This window comes from Musa acuminata, chromosome BXJ3-11 (genome assembly GCF_036884655.1).
Source record: "Musa acuminata AAA Group cultivar baxijiao chromosome BXJ3-11, Cavendish_Baxijiao_AAA, whole genome shotgun sequence".
Classification (NCBI taxonomy): Eukaryota; Viridiplantae; Streptophyta; class Magnoliopsida; order Zingiberales; family Musaceae; genus Musa; species Musa acuminata.
Genome location: NC_088359.1, coordinates 24992501 through 25013798, shown reverse-complemented (window position 1 = coordinate 25013798; position 21298 = coordinate 24992501). Strand labels below are relative to the sequence as shown.

General features: G+C 37.6%; 2 protein-coding genes across 2 annotated transcripts in view; both read right to left on the bottom strand.

Moving 5' to 3' along the window:
• Nucleotides 1-7987: 7987 nt before the first annotated feature.
• LOC103973744 (mRNA-decapping enzyme-like protein) lies at nucleotides 7988-16922 on the bottom strand. Its single transcript, XM_009388389.3, has 8 exons — nucleotides 16596-16922; nucleotides 16439-16479; nucleotides 16200-16249; nucleotides 13797-13941; nucleotides 12847-12903; nucleotides 9585-9708; nucleotides 8905-9378; nucleotides 7988-8367 (listed from the first exon to the last, which is right to left on the bottom strand). The coding sequence occupies exons 1-8, from the start codon at nucleotides 16752-16754 to the stop codon at nucleotides 8311-8313; spliced, it is 1107 nt and encodes a 368-aa protein (XP_009386664.2). The 5' UTR covers nucleotides 16755-16922; the 3' UTR covers nucleotides 7988-8310.
• An 831-nt stretch (nucleotides 16923-17753) lies between these two features.
• The window catches only part of LOC103973743 (SWR1 complex subunit 2), a 15040-nt gene continuing 11495 nt past the window's right edge, over nucleotides 17754-21298 (bottom strand). Inside the window, exon 11 of the mRNA XM_009388388.3 lies at nucleotides 17754-18339. Coding sequence (XP_009386663.1) covers nucleotides 18144-18339 — 196 coding nt within the window. The 3' untranslated portion in view covers nucleotides 17754-18143. The remainder of the gene's footprint in view (nucleotides 18340-21298) is intronic.

Genomic DNA, 21298 nt, shown 5'->3' with positions numbered 1-21298 from the left:
GGCTGTCACAACGCACCACATAAATTTCCTGTTTCAGCCCCAATTCTTGTAAGAATTCTTTCATCCATAACATTTCTTTGCATACCTCTGTAGCAGCAATATATTCTGCTTCTGTGGTGGAGAGAGCAATACACCTTTGTAACCTGGATTGCCATGACACAGCTCCCCCTGCAAAAGTAAGTACATAACCTGAAGTAGACTTCCTCGTATCTATATCTCTGGCCATATCTGCATCTGTGTAACCTGTCAACACAGGTGGTCCACCTCCAAAGCTTAAACAAACCTTAGAGCTCCCTCTGAGATATCTAAAAATCCACTTCACCGCTGCCCAGTGCTCTTTGCCTGGATTTGCAAGAAATCTGCTAGTAACACCCACTGCATATGCGATGTCTGGCCTCGTACATACCATTGCATACATTAAACTTCCAACTGCTGAAGCATAAGGAACCTTTTGCATTTTCTCCTTCTCCTCATCACTTGACGGACTCTGTTCTGAGCACAACTTGAAGTGACCTGCAAGAGGAGAACCAACTGGCTTAGCATTGCTCATACTGAATCTTTCCAATACCTTCTCGATGTATTTCTCCTGTGACAACCAAATCTTCTTGTTTTTCCTATCACGAGAAATCTGCATGCCTAGTATTTGCTTTGCTGGCCCCATGTCCTTCATTGCAAAAGACTCACTCATTTCCTTCTTCAACCTGTCAATTTTAGACATATCTTTCCCAAGAATAAGCATGTCATCAACATAAAGTAAGAGAATAATAAAATCCTCACCAAACCATTTGATGTACACACAATGATCTGAAGTCGTTCTTTTGTATCCATTTTCTGTCATAAATGAATCAAACTTTCTGTACCACTGTCTTGGAGCTTGCTTTAGCCCATACAAGCTCTTCTTCAACTTGCAGACAAAATTATCTTTACCTTTGACTTTGAAGCCTTCTGGTTGCTCCATATAAATTTCCTCCTCCAAATCACCATGAAGGAAAGCTGTCTTCACATCTAACTGCTCAACCTCCAAGTCCTGGCTAGCAGCAATACCAAGAGTAACACGAATATAAGACATTTTAACAACAGAAGAAAATATCTCTTCAAAGTCAATACCTTTCTTTTGACCAAAGCCTTTCACAACCAATCTAGCTTTGTACTTTGGTTGAGAACAATATTCTTGAGTCTTCAACCTAAAAACCTACTTGTTCTTCAAGGCCTTCATTCCATTTGGTAGCAGCACCAAATCATAAGTGTGGTTCTTCTGAAGAGCATCCATCTCTTCCTGCATAGCAGCTAACCACTCCTCTTTCTGCTCACTCTCAACTGCTTCCTGGTAACTCTCTGGTTCACCTGCATCAGTAAGCATCACATACTCATCTGTAGAGTATCTTCTGGAAGGTTGACGTTGTCTAGAAGATCTTCTCAACTGAGGTTCTGCGGGAACTTGCTCTCCTACTTCTTCTTGCTCAACATGTCCTACAGGTAGATCAATATCAGGTTCTACACCATCTTCCTGCATATCTCCCCCATCACCCTGATATACTGGAGGAGTAACTGGGTCACAATCTGCTAATCCTTCTATAGAAGTCTTGGCTGGTGCCTTCTTCTTCAAATCCTCAAAGGTTTGATCCTCAAAGAAGATCACATCTCTGCTCCTGAACACCTTCTGCTTTTCTGGATCCCAAAGCCTGTAACCAAACTGATCATGTGAGTAACCAAGAAAAATACATTCTTTAGACTTACCATCCAGCTTGGACCTCTCATTATCTGGAACATGTGCAAATGCACGACAACCAAACACTTTCAAATGCCTGTAGGAAACATCTTTCCCTGACCATACATGCTCTGCAACATCACCATCTAGGGTTGTACATGGTGATAAGTTGATCACATCAACTGCAGTCCTCAAAGCCTCATCCCAAAACCTTTTGGGTAGCTTGGCCTGTGAAAGCATACATCTGATCTTTTCCATGATGGTGCGGTTCATCCTCTCTGCAATTGCATTATGTTGAGGTGTACCAGGAACTGTCATCTCATGTTGGATTCCATGTGACCTGCAATAGTCATTAAACAATCCTGTATACTCACCACCATTATCTGATCTTATGCATTTCAATTTCCTTTCTGTCTCCCTTTCAACCCTAGCATGAAACTCTTTAAAGACATTAATAACCTTATCTTTGGTCTTCAAAGCATAGGCCCAAACTTTCCTAGAAAAATCATCTATAAAAGTGACAAAATAAAGTGCACCACTTATACCAAGAACATCAACAGATCCACCAGGAGTTTTTGTCCTCAAAGGACCACATACATCTGTATAAACACGGTCTAAGGCATGTATTTTTCTAGACAAAGCAGTACTAGCAAATGAAACTCTATGTTGTTTACCAGCCAAACAATCAATACAAGGGTTCAGATGTATACCTCTGAGATCTGGTAATACCTCTCTCTTGGAAAGAGTTTGCAGCCCCTTCTCGCTCATGTGTCCCAATCGCCTATGCCACAACTCCATACTGAAGTCTTTCTCTGTAGCATTTAACTGCTCACCATAAGCTTTAGCCTGCAACCTGTACAAAGTATGACATTTCTTTCCATTAGCTATAACAAGAGAACCCTTACTGAGTTTCCATTGCCCTCTGTGAAATCTGCTTTCATAGTCTTCATCATCTAGTCTTCCAACTGAAATTAAATTCAGCCTCAAGTCAACCACATGTCTCACATCCTTAAGTACCAACTTGCAGCCAAGGTTGGTCTTTAAATGGATATCACCCATGCCAATGATGTCTACTGTGCCATAGTTGCCCATCTTGACAACACCAAAGTTTCCAGACCTGTATGTAGCAAAAAACTCCCTCCGAGGTGTAGCATGATAAGAAGCACCTGTGTCAATCACCCACTCAAGATCCTGACACACACAAGAAAAAATATCATCAGAAGGAGACAAAATCAAATAATCACCACCCTGCACTGTAGCTGTAGTATTATCCTTTGATTCTGTAGACTCCACTTCTTTTCCCTTTTTCTTGTTCTTCTTAGGTTGCTTACATTGGTTCTTGTAATGTCCTTTCTCACCACAGTTATAGCAAACAATATCTTTTCTTGATCTTGACTTGCTCCTACCCATACGTGAACTGCTTCTAGACTTTGACCTTCCTCTGTTCTCTGAGATAAGTGACTGTGAATCATTCTGAGATGTTGTTGAACTCTTTCTTCTCAACTCCTCATTCAACAAACTGCTTGTTACTTGACTCATAGTGACAATACCATCTGGCGCAGAATTACTGAGGGAAACCACCAGTGTCTCCCAACTTTCTGGTAACGAACTGAGAAGTAACAATGCCTGCAACTCATCATCAAGAGACATTTTCATAGAGGATAACTGGTTAGTAATACTCTGCATTTCATTCAAATGCTCAGCAATAGAAGCACCCTCTCTATATTTTAGGTTCACAAGTTTTCTGATCAAAAAAGCTTTGTTGCCAGCTGTTTTTCTCTCATAGAGACTTTCCAATTTTTTCCAAAGAGAATATGCAGAAATTTCAGTAGAAACATGGTGAAAGACACTATCATCAAGCCACTGTCTAATAAACCCAATTGTTTTTCGATCTAACCTCTTCCACTCATCATCTGTCATAGTTGTAGGTTTTGCACTATCCCCCTGCAAAGGTCCATACAAATCTTTGCAATACAAGAGATCTTCCATTCTTGGTTTCCATATCATCCAATTATTTCCATTTAAACTAATCATGCGAGAAATATTACTGGCCTCCATGTTCAAATATAAAAATTAAATCACCAAAACCCCGCTCTGATACCAGTTGATGGGGATAAAAAGAGGAATAACCTTTGTATAGGAACAAATACTAGAAGACCAAAATACGCAGCGGAATAAAATGGAAACACAATCAAACAGAACACCAAGATATACGTGGAAAACCCCTTCAATGTGAAGGGTAAAAACCACGGGGCAAACTAGAGATAATCCACTATGAGAATAATGAATATACAAATCTCAATCTCTTGCCCAAAACCCTAGCAACAACCACAAGAGAATAACTGGGATACAAGGATCACGTCACTGCCCACAATATCTAAAACCTCCCCAAGTAATCACAGCAAGAGTCTACTGTAGATTTGATCTAACCTGAGATGAGAACACTGCTAGATGATTGTGAACAGTCTCTCTGCGTTGTCCTTGTCTTCTTCCCTTTCTTTCTCTTCCTTTTCTGCCTTGATCTCCTTCTTCTCTTTGGAATCCCGTGGCCTCAAAGATCTGCCTCGTTGCTGCCTTTTTATAGCCTTAATCTGCCTCTAAAACGCAGCCACCACACCTCCCTAATCTTAATTAGGGTTAGGTTAAGAGAGGGTGTGGGCTGTGGGCTGATAAAGCCCACATGGGCTGAATATGGGCCATCAGCCCAACATTAACTTCATAAAAGTATTCAATTTAGTTGTTAAATCACCTATTATCCAGCTTATCTTGAGTTTGGCTATGACTTAAGGATAGCATATATGTAAATTGGATATTAATAATACTTTCTTACAATGGACCTTACAATGGACCTAAGCTGAATATATCTTTATGCAGCAACCTCTTGACTTCATCTACCCTAAATATTTAAGTCATATTTATAAACTATGAAATGCTATTTATGGACTTTACTAAGCTCTAAGAGTCTGATATACCGAACTTGGCTTGTTTTTGGTATTAACTTGCTTCATCAACTCCAAGTCTGATACCTCATTATTTTTACGATAAAAGAATAAAGATATTATATATTTATTGGTGTATATTGATTACATTATCATTATAGATAATAATTTCATTGAGATCAAGTAATTTCTTAAGCAGTTGGCAGATCGATTCTCTATCAAAGATTTATGAACCATAAGCCACTATTTTAGAGTGAAAGAAATATTTATCTTCTAAGACTTTTCATATTTCAAAATATATTTAAGATTTATTATCAAAAGTAAACATAAATAAAGTTAAAAAAGTTATTACCCTACTTTCTACTACTAAGTCATTCAAATTATATGATGACAACTCTACAATGAATCCCATACAATACCGACAAATACTTGGCTCCTTACGGTACTTATCTCTCACATATCCAGATATCTTATTTGTAATCAATAAATTATCATAATTTATATATCAGCCCTCCACTACGCATTAGTTTATAGTAAAATAAGTCTTACAATATATAAAATAGACTCAATTATGGATCTCTTCTTCGTAAACACTCATCATTTCATCTCCATGCCTTTGTCGATATTGTTTTAGCAAACAATATTGATGATAAAGTGTCTACGTTAACATACATTCTCTTCCTTGAAGTAAATCCAATCAGTTAGAGTTTTAAGAAACAAAAAATAATCGCAAGATCCACCATTGTAGCTAAATATCGAGCCATCGCCACCATCGCTGTAAAACTTAATTGGGTTACCAATCTACTACATGAACTTGACATTACCTTCCAATCTACTCCTGTAATACATTGATGATGATATCGGTGCCATATACTTATGTGTCAATTCAATATTTCACTCTGAAACATATTATCATCAATTTTCACTTCATCAATAATCAAGTTGTCAGTTATTAACTATGTGTTTCTCATGTATATAGTTATGATCAATTAGTAAACTCTGTCACAAAACTTGTTATTGTACGATATTTTAATTATATTGATCTAAGATGATTTTTCTCGTAAGAAATTAAATTTTATATGATCATGATAAAAGATAGAACCACGTGTGAAATGATATTTCTATTTTTTTTTATATTTTCAATTTATATATATATATGATTTGATATATTTGAGAATTAATTCGATTAGTTGATACGATGGTTTGACTATCCTTCCACAATATATTCATTATTTCTACAGCTAATTGGACACGTCTCTTCACTTCATTGGGAGGCAGTGTACGAAACGCAAAGATCGTACATGGCTTCCTTTCTCTCTCACCCCTCCATGGCACCCTTGGCCCTTAAGCAGATCCCCGTCCTCTCTCCTTCTGCAAGTCCATAAAATGCTTGAGCTATTGGCGGAAGCGCCTCCCTCCTCTCACCTCTGCGCACCGGCTAATTAGCACCCGGTGGCACTCCTGGCGCCAATCTATTGGTGACTTCGCTGTCACGAGGAGATTCTCCGTCCTCTCCTCCATGGCTAGAAGATAACTACACAATCTCTTCGTGTTTATGTCACCTGCGCCACAACTTGAGAACAAGGCAACCTCTGAGCTTGTTCAGGCTTGATGGGAAGGTGGCATTGATCACCGGTGGCGCAAGAGGCTTGGGCGAATGCACCGCCAAGCCGTTCGCCCGCGAACACGTGCTCGAAGCACGTGGCGAAGTTGGGCAAGCACGAGGTGCGGGTGAACTATGTGTCACCGCACTGTCACGAACGATCGTCGCGCACTCGCAACAACTACATGTACAGCTACTTGACAGCATGTTTTGTCTTGGTTTTGAGTCATTTTGCTTGTAAAAATGTAAGTTCGAACAAGCTGCAGCGTTACAAAGCGACCGCTCACCGAACCGAGCAAAACAGTCCCAAAACATCTCCGTTTTCGTGTGCCGCGGGCTAATTTCTGGAATCCGCCTCCGCTCACCAAAACGTCAGCCATCTCAGCCCCTTGGAAACCCCCGTGTGGCACAGGGCTGGATGGGGCTTCGGTATAGTACCGGGCGTTGAACACTCCTTCGTAAGTTCGCACGTTGCATTGACGAGAACTTGTGGTTGCGCCCGGGACTCGGTGAGCAGCTGTTTGTAGACTTGCAATTGTTCGTTCAACCTTTCTAAAGCCCTTGTTTTTCCCCTCTCCCTCTTTTCTCTTGTGCACGCAAGGTGCTCGCTGAATTGCTTGTAAAGCTTTCCCTTTTCGTGAGACTTCGGGACTTGTCCGTCGCTCGTTCTTTCGAACTAATCAACTTTTTCTTTTACAGGTTCTTCGGGACCTGCGAGAGATTGCAAGTGGGCTGATCTTTGCGGAGCAATATCGCAAGGCGAAGCGCGACTTAGGCAACGCAAGCTAAGTTCGCGTCTTGGCCGCAAGGGTGTCCCACATCTTAGGCAATTCCAGCTAAGACCGTGACAGCACGGGGTGACAATGCCGCTGACGACCAACTTGTTTGGGGTAGCTGTGGAGAGGACGGGCGACCTCAAAGGCTGAAGGCGGAGGCGGTGGTGTTGTTGGGCAGCGAGGGGTCGAGGTACGTGAGCGGCGTCAACCTGTTGGTGCGCGGAGGCTTCACCGTCGCCAGAAGCTTCGAGTAGACGTGTGGATGCACGTCTGTATCTCTTTTGCTTCAATTTGTCTAACTATCTTGTGACATTAATCTACAACGACTTTATTATTTCGAAATAAGAAAAGTTATTATAAAGATATGAACCAAAATTACTCGTAAGATAAGGTTCATTATTATGATTTATTTAAGGGCATGCATTGTACAATGATGGAAAGAGTCGGGTATAGCTTTGATGAAAAGGTTAATATTTAAATATATATAGTTAATTTTTATAATTGCATCCTTCTCACTATCCTGTGAAAGTATTTACTTCTTATCAAACATTTTTTCAAAAGTAAGTTTCGAATATGTGATAATCTTTTTATTATCGCAATATATGTGAATTTGTAGAATATTGATAACCAACAACAAAAATTAAAATTGATACAAAAGAAAAGACTGCATGCGCGCGCGCACGAACACACACACACACTATATATATATATATATATATATATATATATATATATATATATATATATATATATATATATATATATATATATATATATATATAATGATTACAAGAACCTAACTTGAGCATAAAATGCCTAAAAATATACTTAAATATTAACCTTAAAAATATACTCAATCGATTATTTTACTTTAAAATGTGATGACCAGACAACATAGCAGATGGAGAAATGCAATAAACAGTTAAAACGTATATAGGTCACTGCCCAAAAACAGGAAAAGAAAAAGAAAAAGAGAGAATGTTATTATATTACCAAAATCTCTTTTACCAAAAAATCCGCATTACAGAAATGATATCTAATAATCCACTTGAGTGAAGACGGCTGAAGTTTATGCTTACAGATGACAGTACGGGCGTTTCCGAACTATGACAGACCAAAAGCCAAACCACACCAAACCAAAAATTTTAGTCTTAATTCTTCACAACCACAGATAATAGAAACAAAAAAAAGTTCTAATGACATTACCTATGATTTGGAATATTTACAGTAGCCCACTCGTTCACAGAGAAAATGGCTGCATGCCAGCAAGCACAATCCTGTCTGTCAAGGATAATGCACATTCAGCATCTCCCGATATACCATGTCGATGAAATCATTATTCTGTCAAAAAACCACATACTTCAGTCAGAACTATCATCCACCAGTATGGGTATATCAAAGAGTAAGGGTTGCAAACAAAAAGTAGATGATAACGCCACCATTGTAGAAGATACGGAAGCTATGAATCAGCCAAATATTTCTAGAATGCTAGTTTGTATTGCCAATTCAAGCAGACAATTTTAAAGACAAAGGACGGGTCAAACTCGAGTCACAATCTGTAAAGCTGATACACCAAATGAGGTATGTAGAACTTTCTGTGTGATATACAGGGGCTACATAATAATTAAGTTGGAATAATTATTTGATAAGAATATGAAAGATCAGTCGTGCAGGATGGACAGAGTGGACTATACATGGAAAAAGAGAATGCCTATGGAGTGACAAATATAACAAGAGCAGAAAAAAGTCTCATGCTATGTGAATGATAGTTCCCGACATTGAACCAACATCATAATAAAACAAAGAAGTTCTAGGCATGATTATTTGCATTAAAGAGACTACTGAAATGTAAAAGAAGATAATCAACAGAAATTTTACCTGCACAAGTCTCAAGAATGCATCACGGACTTTATCTCGTGTAATGACTGGGCCATAATTTGGAGCAGGAGTTAAAGATGCAGAGGGAGTAGGTGGTGGAAAAGGCTGACGTAACGGAGTGCCATATGGTCGCTGCATAGTCACTGGAGGATGGATTGGTGGAACAGTTGGCACGGAAGATGATATAGGAGGCATTACCAATGCAGATGAAGATGGCATTGGCGAAAAAAATGAAGGTTTCACAAGATTTGCAGCAAGCTTACTGCTTCCAATGCTAGATTCATTAGTATCAATGGGAAGCATCAAAGGCGTGGTGGATATTGGAATGGGGGTGGCGGATATTGGAACGGGTGCAGACTGTATTGTTGGCAATGCAGTTGGAATGACACTTGATATGTGGGAAGATACAGGAATAGCTGCAGAAGGAAGTGGGAATTGCCCTGATATGGTTGCATTTCCAACATTCATAGCAGCCTGCGAATTAAGACCATTCACATGTCAAGGATAAGAAATGAGAGTATTTTTTTACTTCTAATAGATCAAGAAATTTTCAACTTTCACAAAAAAAAATGGTACAGTAATGCTAGTCACAGAAAGATGTGGACAAAACAAAAACAAATGAGCTGCGGGTATGACTAATCAATGATAATAAGGGAAGAAACTTCTGGTGGGGTACATACACTGAAGAAGACAGAGAGATCATCTTGGACGTCATTAATTGGTGTAGCAGCACACGAAGGTGGAGGCTCAAAAGGGCCTTCAGTGATTGATAAACTAGGCACTGCTTCGAGCTCTTCAAACTCACTGTCAGTGGAAAATAAATAGTGAGAAAAATTACTTCCAATCAAAGATTTATAGTATAGATATATCAGCATCACGATGCCCATAGAGTTACAGCCTCAAATAAGAAACCCCAGGGCACACATACATGCAGGTCTACACTGCAAAAATGATCACAAGTTCACTATGGAAGTATTAAGTATTACACTAATAACAACCAAAAGCAGGAGAAATATTTCAAAATTTATCCAAAAACGAACTGATCAATAAAATAGGTCTAAAATCCAGGACAGAGACGAGTCATTTTTAAGAAATAACTGATCATATAATTCAAGGTGGCGATAAGAATGAAACTCATGGAAATGGCTTCCGCTAGCTTTTTCTTTTGACAAATTGCATTGACATGCAACGACAAAGCACCAAGAACAATTGCCAGAGGAAAGACCAAGTTACTTTAGGGTGAAGAAAGGAGATCTACCATAATTTAAGTCTTCCAGAAAGTACATTTTACAACTTAATGCTTGCAGTTACCATATGAATCATCTTTATCTGGAGGATAGGATAAAAAGTTTTTCACTAGCATCTTAAGAAACATTTGCAAAAGTAACCGCTTGCAATTGGGCCAGGAGCTAAAGGTACCCTCCCAACATCTTAAGCAGCAAATACAGTTGCCATAAATGTATTAAGAGTTGAACTGCACAGCTGCATGTGTACATGGTCTAGTCTGCAGCTGCATATGCAGTCTACATAAGCATGCAATGTGATAGTGGTACAACATGATTCATACTTCCACATTACTATTTCAACTGTTATAGTAATTTAATAATATAAACACAATCAATGATAATATGATTTCATTCACAAACCTAGATATATCCCCTATTATCAATAGTTAAAATAACTTATTAAAAACTATAAACCATTCCTAAGGTGTTGATTGACTATAGCAATATTTTTTTATTTAGCTACTGAACATACATTCTTATTAGGAAAAGGCCTAAAGGTTAAGTTACATAATCCTAGTAAAAATGGATCAATGCGGCCTATCATACACAACAAAGACATTCAAGTAAAGAATAAGACAAATTGAAATGCTGAGGAATTTCTTCTCAACTTAAAAAAAGAAAAGCTACTCTATCGGCATGTCTATAGGTAATGATTAATTATAATATTAACAAAATTAATAAACATGGGCTTAGTTTGATTTGACTAATCAATTCATGATCTGCCACAAATATTACACCATAAGATCAAGAAATGCAAAGAGGTAAGAATGATCTATCTCCAACATATAATTCACATATTCTTGTGCAAGACCCCAAGAAGCCTTGTAGCTACAGAAAATAACACCGTGGCTTCAGGATAAAGGGAGAAAACAGGAAGCCAAGTGACAGTATCTGCAAATAAAGGTTGGCCTAAAACATTGCTTACCAAAAACTGAGCACCCACCATTGTTAGTTTTTTAATGTATATTCTGCTCGTACTTCATTAAAATGGATGAGATATATAATGTAATGCAATACCTGCCTGTCTGCATACCCTGAGCCACTTTTTGATACTTAAGTTATCAGCTATGAATATCAGAAAAGAACCTTCAAAAACCCATCATAGTATCTATTTAGATTGACAACTGATCAGAAACTTTATTCACTAGTTTGAACCCTTTTCCTGTGGCCAAATTGAAACATAATTACTGCTGTCCAACATACCACCTCAGCAAACACCTAAAATTACTTCCTAAAACAAATTTCCCCCTATAATTCCATTTCCCTGCAAAGAAATATCTTCATAGTTTTATAATTAGTCATTATTGTCCACATGAATTGAAGTTCTACTTTCCTCCTGACATCATCCTCTCTACAATCATACAAAAACTAGTTAAATGTCTAAATAGGTTTATATATAAGTCAGAAAGCTCTTTTTGTTAAAGAAAAACATTCCCTTTCTATTAAACTCCACTACCGTCTCTAATGTCGAGATGCAGCCCACTAGTTCCTAGTATTCAGACACTTCATTATGGATCCCTTTAGATGCTGATTCCACACCACTCAGAAAAGAACAAATTATTTGAAAAAAAAAAAATACGTGTCCCATATATTTAGAAGATGACGAATTCATGGAGACTCCCACAGTGTTTCTGTATCTAATTGGACATTCTTATATAGTTTATCACATTTAGCCTAGATAAACCAACTTCTGAATACATCTTTTAGATTCAATATGTTAATTGGAAAATGTACTCTAAATAAGGTCCACTCTTAAACATAATAGATCTTAATATGCATTAGAAACACACACTCTCTTCTAAGAAACAATACATACTAATAACTTTATGTTGCAATTGCACTAACTTTTTAAATGCATAAAATTGCATTTAATAATCTATAAAATGATGTACAGAACAATGACAGTTTACTTCTAATCCTATGGCACAATTTAGAATAATGATTTGGACTGGCAAAAGGGATTAACAAGATTTACTGGATTGGATTGGCAAAATCAAGCCAGCAGATGAACTGTCTGAACTTGCAGATCTAGAATCATCCTGATAGTTCCTTATATTATGAGGGTTTCATGAGATGTTAAACATTTAAATGATACTTGCAAAATTATACAATCTAATAAACAAATAAGCTACACAAAGAAATAAAAAAATCACGAACAAAAAAGTTTGACAATTAAAAAAGCTACGCCAAGTCTCATATTGATATACAGGGAACAACAATACAAAATATTTATAAAAAAATTTAAGCCAAAAGACAATGAAAAATATCCAACTCCTAAATTTCACATTAAACACCAAAAATAAAATGAAAAAGGAGGGGAAAAGAGAAAAACATTTTTTTAACTGACCAGATGACAGCTTAAGGAAAGTTATCTGAAGCAAATAAGAGCAGTTAGCAAAGTTCAAGGAGAAATAAACCTCAACGTCCATGGGCACAGGCTGTAACTAGCAATAAGAAAGATGACACATTACACAAAACAACGTAGCAATCAAAAGTTCTATATGATACGAAATAAAAAGTATTGCTAGCTAATTGGAGTTCAAGAAACAAAGCTTTCTTTTAAAGAATGGGATAAGGGAACATACCAACCACAACATCTACAAGCATTTGTAATGAATGAAGCAGATAAAATTTCACAAATGAGATCCAACGTTACCTTTTAGTCAATGGTACTTTAGGCTTTGGAGGTACTTTGGAATAAGCATTAAGGATTCTGGATAAAATATGCAATGTTAGTCTAGAGCACCACAAGTTCATTGCATAACAAATATGCAGTTCATATATTTTTTAATGATAAAATTTAAGAATAAAAAATATGCCACACAGATGTGAGGGCCCGGGGCATCAGAGTAATAAAATCAAGATATATTTTAAACAAAGATTAAGACTGAAAAATGCATCAGACTATGTAATTATAATAACGAGCAAAACCCACTCTCATCTGCAATAGTATCTTCTGGTAAAAAAGTGAAAATAAAGATTTTCTGCAAGCAACAGTTTTACCAAAAGCACTAATTTACATTTTTAGCCTTGACTTAAAGCCTCAAGTAATGAGTGCACACTTTTTCTTAGACACACCTCATGACTTAAAAGGTGTAGATTCTAAAAGCACACCTCTATAATGTTACATATTTTGTACAAGTTTCATATCCCCTATTTTATGCAATGGCAGAGATCAGATTAAGTCTAATTTAGATAAGGGGTTAACATTCCATTAAATACATCTGTTTGTTTTTCTTGGTTAACATTCCTTATCTAATTTAGATAAGGGGTTAACATTCCAAGTTCTAATCTAGAACTTGGTGACTTTTCAATAACAAGCTCACCGTGCCTTCCTACATAATTCCGCAATAAGGTTTATTATGACACTTTTAATCGGCAATTAAGTCATCTATGAGGAAAATTATCAGGCAGTGTGGAGATGACTTTGCATCTAACAAGTTATTGAATAACTACTAAACTTTAAAAAAAATTACTGAACTTTTTTAATTACACAATAACCCTCTGATGTACTTTTCTTTTTGCAAAACCCGAAGTAAAAGACAAAAACTATAAAGCAAAAAAGAAACTCAAGTAGTCAACTACCCAAAACAACAGACTTAGTACCTGCTGAAAAGATTTGCTACTGATTCACAGTCATGTGAATCATAAAACCATATACCATTTACTTCTTGAGCAGCATTTCGATATAAGAGATATGGAACCTGGACTTCATATTCAAAATCTCCCAATAGATCTTCCACCAAATTATCTGTTGATAAAAGGAATGCAATCATAAAAATAGAAGTACCAATCAAAGTTCATACAATATTGGAGATGACCTGAAACAGATTTTCAAATAGAGCTTTCTAAATGCAAACAACGAATAAAATAAGTTAAACTGCACTGCTTGAACAGTTGAGTTTGTGTCAACTAAAGAATTTTCTTCTAGCATAATAACACAAAATCACAGTAAAAAAGAATAGTTTCCATCAATTTTTGTCAGTACAACTTTGGCTAAGTGAGCACAAATAATGCGGCAATTATTTAACAAAATTATCACCACCCAATGAACGGTGAGCAAGCATTGACACCAAACTGAGGTTGATCCTTTGTGTCATGAGTGATCAGGGTTCGGGTCTTGAAAATGACATATCTGCTTGAAGGGGTATGACACTCCCCATATCAAACATTGGTGAGAGCCTCATGAAGAAGAAGCCCATTCTTTACTCTCTGATGATACAAACTACCATTTTTGAACTAAAATATCTGCATGTTCCATGTGTACATTATAGCATACTAAATAAACATCCAAAAACATCAGCATTCATCTTTTTGCACTAAGAACAGGTCTAACAGAAAACACAATAGATTTTTTGAACCAAATCAATGTACTAAAGATAAGAACTGATCTTAACACTAAGTACCTAGTAAATATAAACCTCCACATTATCACTTGCAGTTCATCATCATGCAACAATCAAAACTCTTGAGATTCCTACATTTGGAGAAGTCTACAACAAGAGATAAAGAAAAAGGGGGTGATGTCAAGATTTAGTCTAGAAAGAATCAAAGGCACCCAGCATGACATTTAGAATTTTAAGAATACTCCTCGGCACATCTATCATCTATTAGCAGGGACTCTCATTAGTTCTTCAGAGACTGTCATTTAGCATTAACTATCATTAGTTCATCCACATGCCTATCACATGCTTCTGGATGCATTCTCCATCCTCACACATATGCTATTTTTTATATAATCAAATTATTCTTCACATACACACACACACATATATGTATATATATATACACACAAATATATATATATACATATATATATACACACATATATATATATACACATATATATACACACACACACACACACACACACACATATATATATATATAGAAACCGATAAAGAATGAAAATTTGAACTTCAAAAAAATCTCCAGATATTCATAACATACTTGCCATTATCATTTCTTTAGTAGCTGCTCTAACTTGAGTTATACTAATCTTTCAATGTCTTGCATTTCCAGATCTTAATCTCCAAATAAGAAATCACACCATTATTAGACTGTGGTGGTTGAAATATGAATATTCTTGGTTGCCACTTTGTTTTGTATGTGTCTATATCTCCGGAAGAATAAAAAATTATTTTGCCACATAATGAACAGCACAAGTCACACAATCCAGACTAACAGAACACATAAGATTCTTCACCAAGTATATTGCATAAAATGGTGCCAGCTTCAGGTTGACAAGACTTGAATATATAAAAGCAACTGGGTATAGAATCAATGTTAGCCACTGTAACATTTAAGTGAACAAAGATTGAAGTAATAACCATGACCAATTGAATAAGCCGCATGGAAATCCATGATGATAAAGCACTAAAGATGTCAATGGTCATCTAAATCTATGTCAACGAACAAGTGAAATAAAAATGCCAATGGTCATCTCAAGGAGTATCTTCACAGAAAAAGAACAAATTCCAAAGTTGCAAAGTGTCTTTGTTGACACAACCCACATTAGGTGGTTCTCATGAGGATTTATGTTTTTCTTTAGTGGCAACCATATCAACACAGAAAGAATGCAAAGAATAAGTTGTGTTTCAAATGACCTGCTTGGAAGCATAATGCAGAGTTTACATGACTGGTAGCACTATACTTCCAGCACAACCTTCTCCAAACGAAGCCTCCAGAGTTGAGTATTTAGGAAATTAATTATAGAAAAATCAAGTATGATTTTACTACGTTGTGATGCAACAAAATCCTACTTAAATTGGTAATAAATCCAATCCGGAATCTTCCTAAGGTTACCAGCAGAAATTGATTCCCTAGCTGACATAGAGATGGTAATAAGAATATATCCAACAAGGGCTAGGACAAACAACTCTTATCCCTTTCCAACTTCTCTCATGTCAAAACTTACAGTGACAAAGTTATAGAGAAATTTACATCTTTTACAGGTAGAGATGAAGGCAAGAAGTAAGATAGATTCCCCAAACAAGACCAATCTAATACCTGCATTGCGTCGATTCATGACAATGAATTGAAATCTAGGTTGCGTGTTCCTGCAGAGTAGCGTATTTTCATCATTGCCAACAGAACAACAATAAATTCACCACGGGAACTGACATCAAGTAATAAATTCGGTACTAAAACCCAACAGGACCTAAACATCAGGCCCGATTCATCCACATTATGATTCAAATCAAAGGTGATGAAACGAGGAAAAGGACTAACACTCACGATCCAATTACCTCTTCACGACAAAGAGCGATCCCTCAACATCCTTCCGGCTCTGCAAGGAAAGACGGAAGCGAAACCCTAATCAGGTGGCGGAAACCAGAAAAAACGAAACAAAAAAATCCCGATCAAGAAAGGGAGGAGAAGGGTTCGGCGGGGAGATGGAAGGACCCATTGGTTGAGGTCGATGCTGAACTCGTACAAGGTGACGTGGGTGGCGGTCATCAGGATCTCCTCCACGAAGGGGTCGCCGCGCTGGAGGACAATGAGATTGAGGGCTTTGGTGCTCTGCTGATCAAGATTGGGCGTCACCTTCCGGTTCTGCAGCATCTTCGCCCCCTCCGGAGCCCTAACCCTAAGCCCAATTCTAATTCCACGGATTCACCCGAGGCCAAGCCGAGATCGACGGAGAGAAACGAGGGAGCACAGGACGAGGCTTTTATATCTTGTAGGGACGGAGGAATCCCCGAAGTGGCACCGGCGACAGCATTTTCTTCCGAAATAAACTTTTGCTAACTAATCTTGACGTGTGTGGTTTTCTTCATTTTTTTCCATTTTCGGATTTACGAAGCGGACCAATTCCTATTCTTTGACTTGATTGCCTATGGGGGATATTAGAATAACATGTCACTGTGATTCAACAATCACATCACGCCCCCCATAAGCAAAGTGAAGCCTCAACCTCTCACCCATATTTAAACCTCACTATTTGATGGAAATGGTAACGAGATCTATGTTTGGGTTTAATGGCACGTACGTATTAGATAGGTTAGAAGGTGATTGATTGAAAAGTGACTTGGTGGATGAAGGATGAGGACCCATTGGATGAGGAGACATCCAATGAGGACCCATACATACATTCATGAACCCCCACATGTGAAACATAGCAAATGTCTTGTCGATGGATGCATGCAGATGTGAGTACGTAAGATATTTTATTAAAAAAATTTATTATTGATTTTTTTACGGATGACACCTCATATTTATTTTTATGAGGAAACATCTTTTTTAAGTAAATAAACTTACTTATGAACTAAATCAATTAAAATTGGAGAGATTATGTGATTGATTGTAATAACATAAGTGTGATTTAATTTAATTTTGAGCATAACATGATTAACTTTCACTAAGCTAACTCAATTTGACGATGATTAATACTATTTTTTTATTTTTTATTTTTAAATAATATTAATAAATTATCAAAATTAATTTTTTTTAATAAATTCTATGATCGAGTATATAGTAACTTCCACTAAACCAATCCAAACTTAAACCGTTAGGACGTAATTTTAAAATGACTAATACCATTTTTTTTCAATAAGGTAAAAATAAAAATCAATAAGGTAAAAGAACCTGCATAGAGAATCATCAATTACATACAAATCACCAAACCAAAAAGATGGTGGTATAGTTTCGTTAGAATGGTTAGAAATCATCAGCAAATCCCCGATAGCCTGTTACTAAAATGTAAGACATGCAACCGACTAATAGTATACATAGTTACACAGTACATCCAGACTAATCAATGATGTTTACTAAGGGTATTCTTTCGCAAAAAGCTTGAAGTTGTCAACCTAAGCTGATGAAGTTGGCTGTCAATCATATATGCCGTGGAATACAGCATATGGGTCATCAACGCTCGTGTACACACCCATATGCATGAACTCATGGGCGAAACAGCCAATTGTCTTGAAAGATCTGATGTGCCACTATTTTCTATTAATCTTGATCAAGCATTTCTAGAGCTGGTATTCTTCGGAATTGAGCTCCTAATCGAAGATCGGTTGGCCTTCTCATTATCCCAGCATCCCTTCTACTCCGAGTGGATAAAAATCCTTCATTAGAAATTGCATCAAATAGATCTCCCATATCTATCTTTCCCAGTTGCTTCTGATCGGTTTCCTGTTTTGTGAATCTGGAAGGAAAGCAACAAAATCAACACTTGCAATGAGCTAAAAGGAAAAAAATGGCACAGGATAAGCAAAAATAGTCATGGCATGATAAGAAATAAAACCAAGAAAGACCATTTTAGCATCAAGACTACAACCAAATCAAGTTGGAAAACAACATTGCAAGGATGCTTCTCAATTCATAAACTACACAGGGATAAATGTATAAGCAAAGTATAGGAAGAGTAGGACCCTAAAAGAAGGTATACAGTAAAAATGGCTCAGTGCAGAACAAAGATCTACCCCCAGCGTTAAGTATGGAAAAAGCCTCGTCTTCTATATCTACTACCATCACAGGCAGCAAGAATCAGATTTTCAGCAATAAATTGTAGGATATTCATGAGTCCGATCACAAATTGACAACTTCACACCCGACATCAAATTGGGGTAAAGATTAAAGAGTTACGACACTAATGGCAAAAACACATACAACGGCAAATGAAAGATATCAGAAAGCAGGATTCACCAAAGGTTGAAGAAGTTCAATGGATTGATTATTTGTCAAGAACCAGTTCATATTTCGTAGTGTCTTCTCTCTTCCATTCTCACTAGTTGTAGGCAAGAATGATATGCAACATGAACTTATTCAAAAGAGCAATCGAGATAGCACATTATTAAGCTACTTTAACAAGCAAAGAAACCTTATTTAAAAAAAACTCATGATCATGCAGGCCTGCCGAACATAGATCAGAGAACTTAGGCCCAATGTATCTGTAATAGGACATGTGAATATACAAGTCCATCCTTTCCTCCTCCCCAAACCTGAGATTGCTGCAATCTATTCCACCCAAATTCTCCAGCATTCAGTTAAGGATCCAGTCAATGTCTATGCTGCAACTAGTCCGTCCTTTCCTCCTTCCCAGACCTGAGATTGCTGCAATCTACTCCACCCAAATTCTCCAGAATTCACTTAAGGATCCAGTCAATGTCTATGCTGCAACTCTCAAGTCATTACAAGCTCATCATGCTTCTCCTATAACTTGTACAAAGCAGTCTCTGCTAATATAACAGAAAATGTTAATAGTTAAAACCAACTTATTGGTACTAGGCCAACTGAATTCATGCATACATGTCATTCCTTCCTAAATGTGAGAGCGAAAAGAGGGAATGGGTTGAATATGAATGGTTGGCTAGTTATTATTTATTCAGCCAATCTTGACGACCACATGTGATTGGTAGAAATGTTATTCGACTGGACATTTCAAAAGATTCTTCATGACCGCCTCAAACAAGGATTGTCATTTCACATACCGAACCCGTGTCAATCCCTAGCCAAACCAGTAAGTATGACATGCACTGCACCAGTACGGACTCATATCAATCCTCACTAGCTAGACCGATACAATACTGATATAGTGACATGCGGTACACCTATGTGTTGATGACTCAACGAGAAAGGAGGAGAAGAGGAAGGGCAATGGAGGAAGAGGGAGGAGGAAGGAAGAAGACTAGGTGTTGGAGGACAAAATAGGAGGAAAAGAAAGGAAGAAGAGGAGGTAGTAGAGGAAGAGGACGGTAGAGGAAGAGCAATGAGAGGAGGTGATGGAGGAACATAAGGAATAGGAAAAAAAAGAGGAGAAGTGGAGGAAGAGTACCTATCGATGACGCACAACTAGCGACAGGTGATGACAAGTAGCTACATGAGGTGATGCAAGAAGGGCTCGTGTTCGAGGCAAAGAGGGCTCGTGAAGGCAAGCCCTAAAGTATGTTTATTAAATTAAATACTTTCCTTTTAATGGTTCGGATGGGATCATTCGAAAGTGAGGCGGTCCGCACACCAATTCACCCAAACAAGTACGTATCACTCGTTTCATACTGATCCACGTGAAACATCAAACATTGGTCTCAAACATCAAGATGTCAAATAGCGCAAACATTTTAGGACTCTTGTTTTGTATACATATTTATGTTAATGTATTATATATACATAGGATGATTCCTCTACATACAGATTCAAGATGTGTCAAAGACTAAAACTATTTATGTAATTTGGATTCTTGACTTATTTGTGTTGTATGTTTATGTTTGAAGTATTTTTGTGAACATCTGCTACTTATAAATGGTTGTTGTTATAACCAAGGAACTCCTTTTTCACTCGGATCAATACATAGTAACCAGTATTTACTGGTAAGGACATGAAATGATATGTGGACTCACCCATTTTGAGCTGTCCATTTTGGTTCAATTAAATAATATATAGTATATATATCATATCCAGATTTTCTAGGGCTCATGCAAGCCCTCTCCACCCTGTAAGCCATCTCCGCCTTCTTCTCTTCTTGTTCTCCTAACCACTCCCTTCGTCCGATCGTCGTCGTCTACCTCATTGCTTATCTCTTTTCCAGTAATCCTCCTCCTTATTCTTCCTCCACTACCTCCTTCCTCATCCTCCTCCTTCCTCCTCTTCCTCCACCACCCCCCTCTTCTTCCTTCCTCTTCCTCATTCTTCCTCTTTTCCTTCCACTACCTCCTCTTCTTCCTTGTCTTCCTTCATCCTCTGCCTTCTCCCTCTTCCTCCACCGCCTTTTTTTCTTCCTTTTTCTTCCTCCTTCCTCCTCTTCTTCTTCCTATTTGGTACATTCCAATGTACCATATGTCATGTACCAATCCATCCAAGGACCGATATAATACCTCGATATGAAATTGCAATCCTTGATTATAACCATATATGATTATCATAGATGATAGATAATCTATAATTGAAGTAATAATTAGATGGAAGAACTGCCATAAAAATCTTCCTCATGTATCATCTATAGCAAAACTATTAACCAGTGATTGCAAAAGGCGCTTGGGCGCTCGCCTAGGCGCTCGGGCGAGGCGAGGCGAGGCCCGAGCGCCTCGCTAATGTCCCAGGCGGCGCGCTTCAATCAGGCGCCGCCTAGGCGCTCGCCCGAGCCCAGGCGCTGGGCGCTTCGGGCGAGC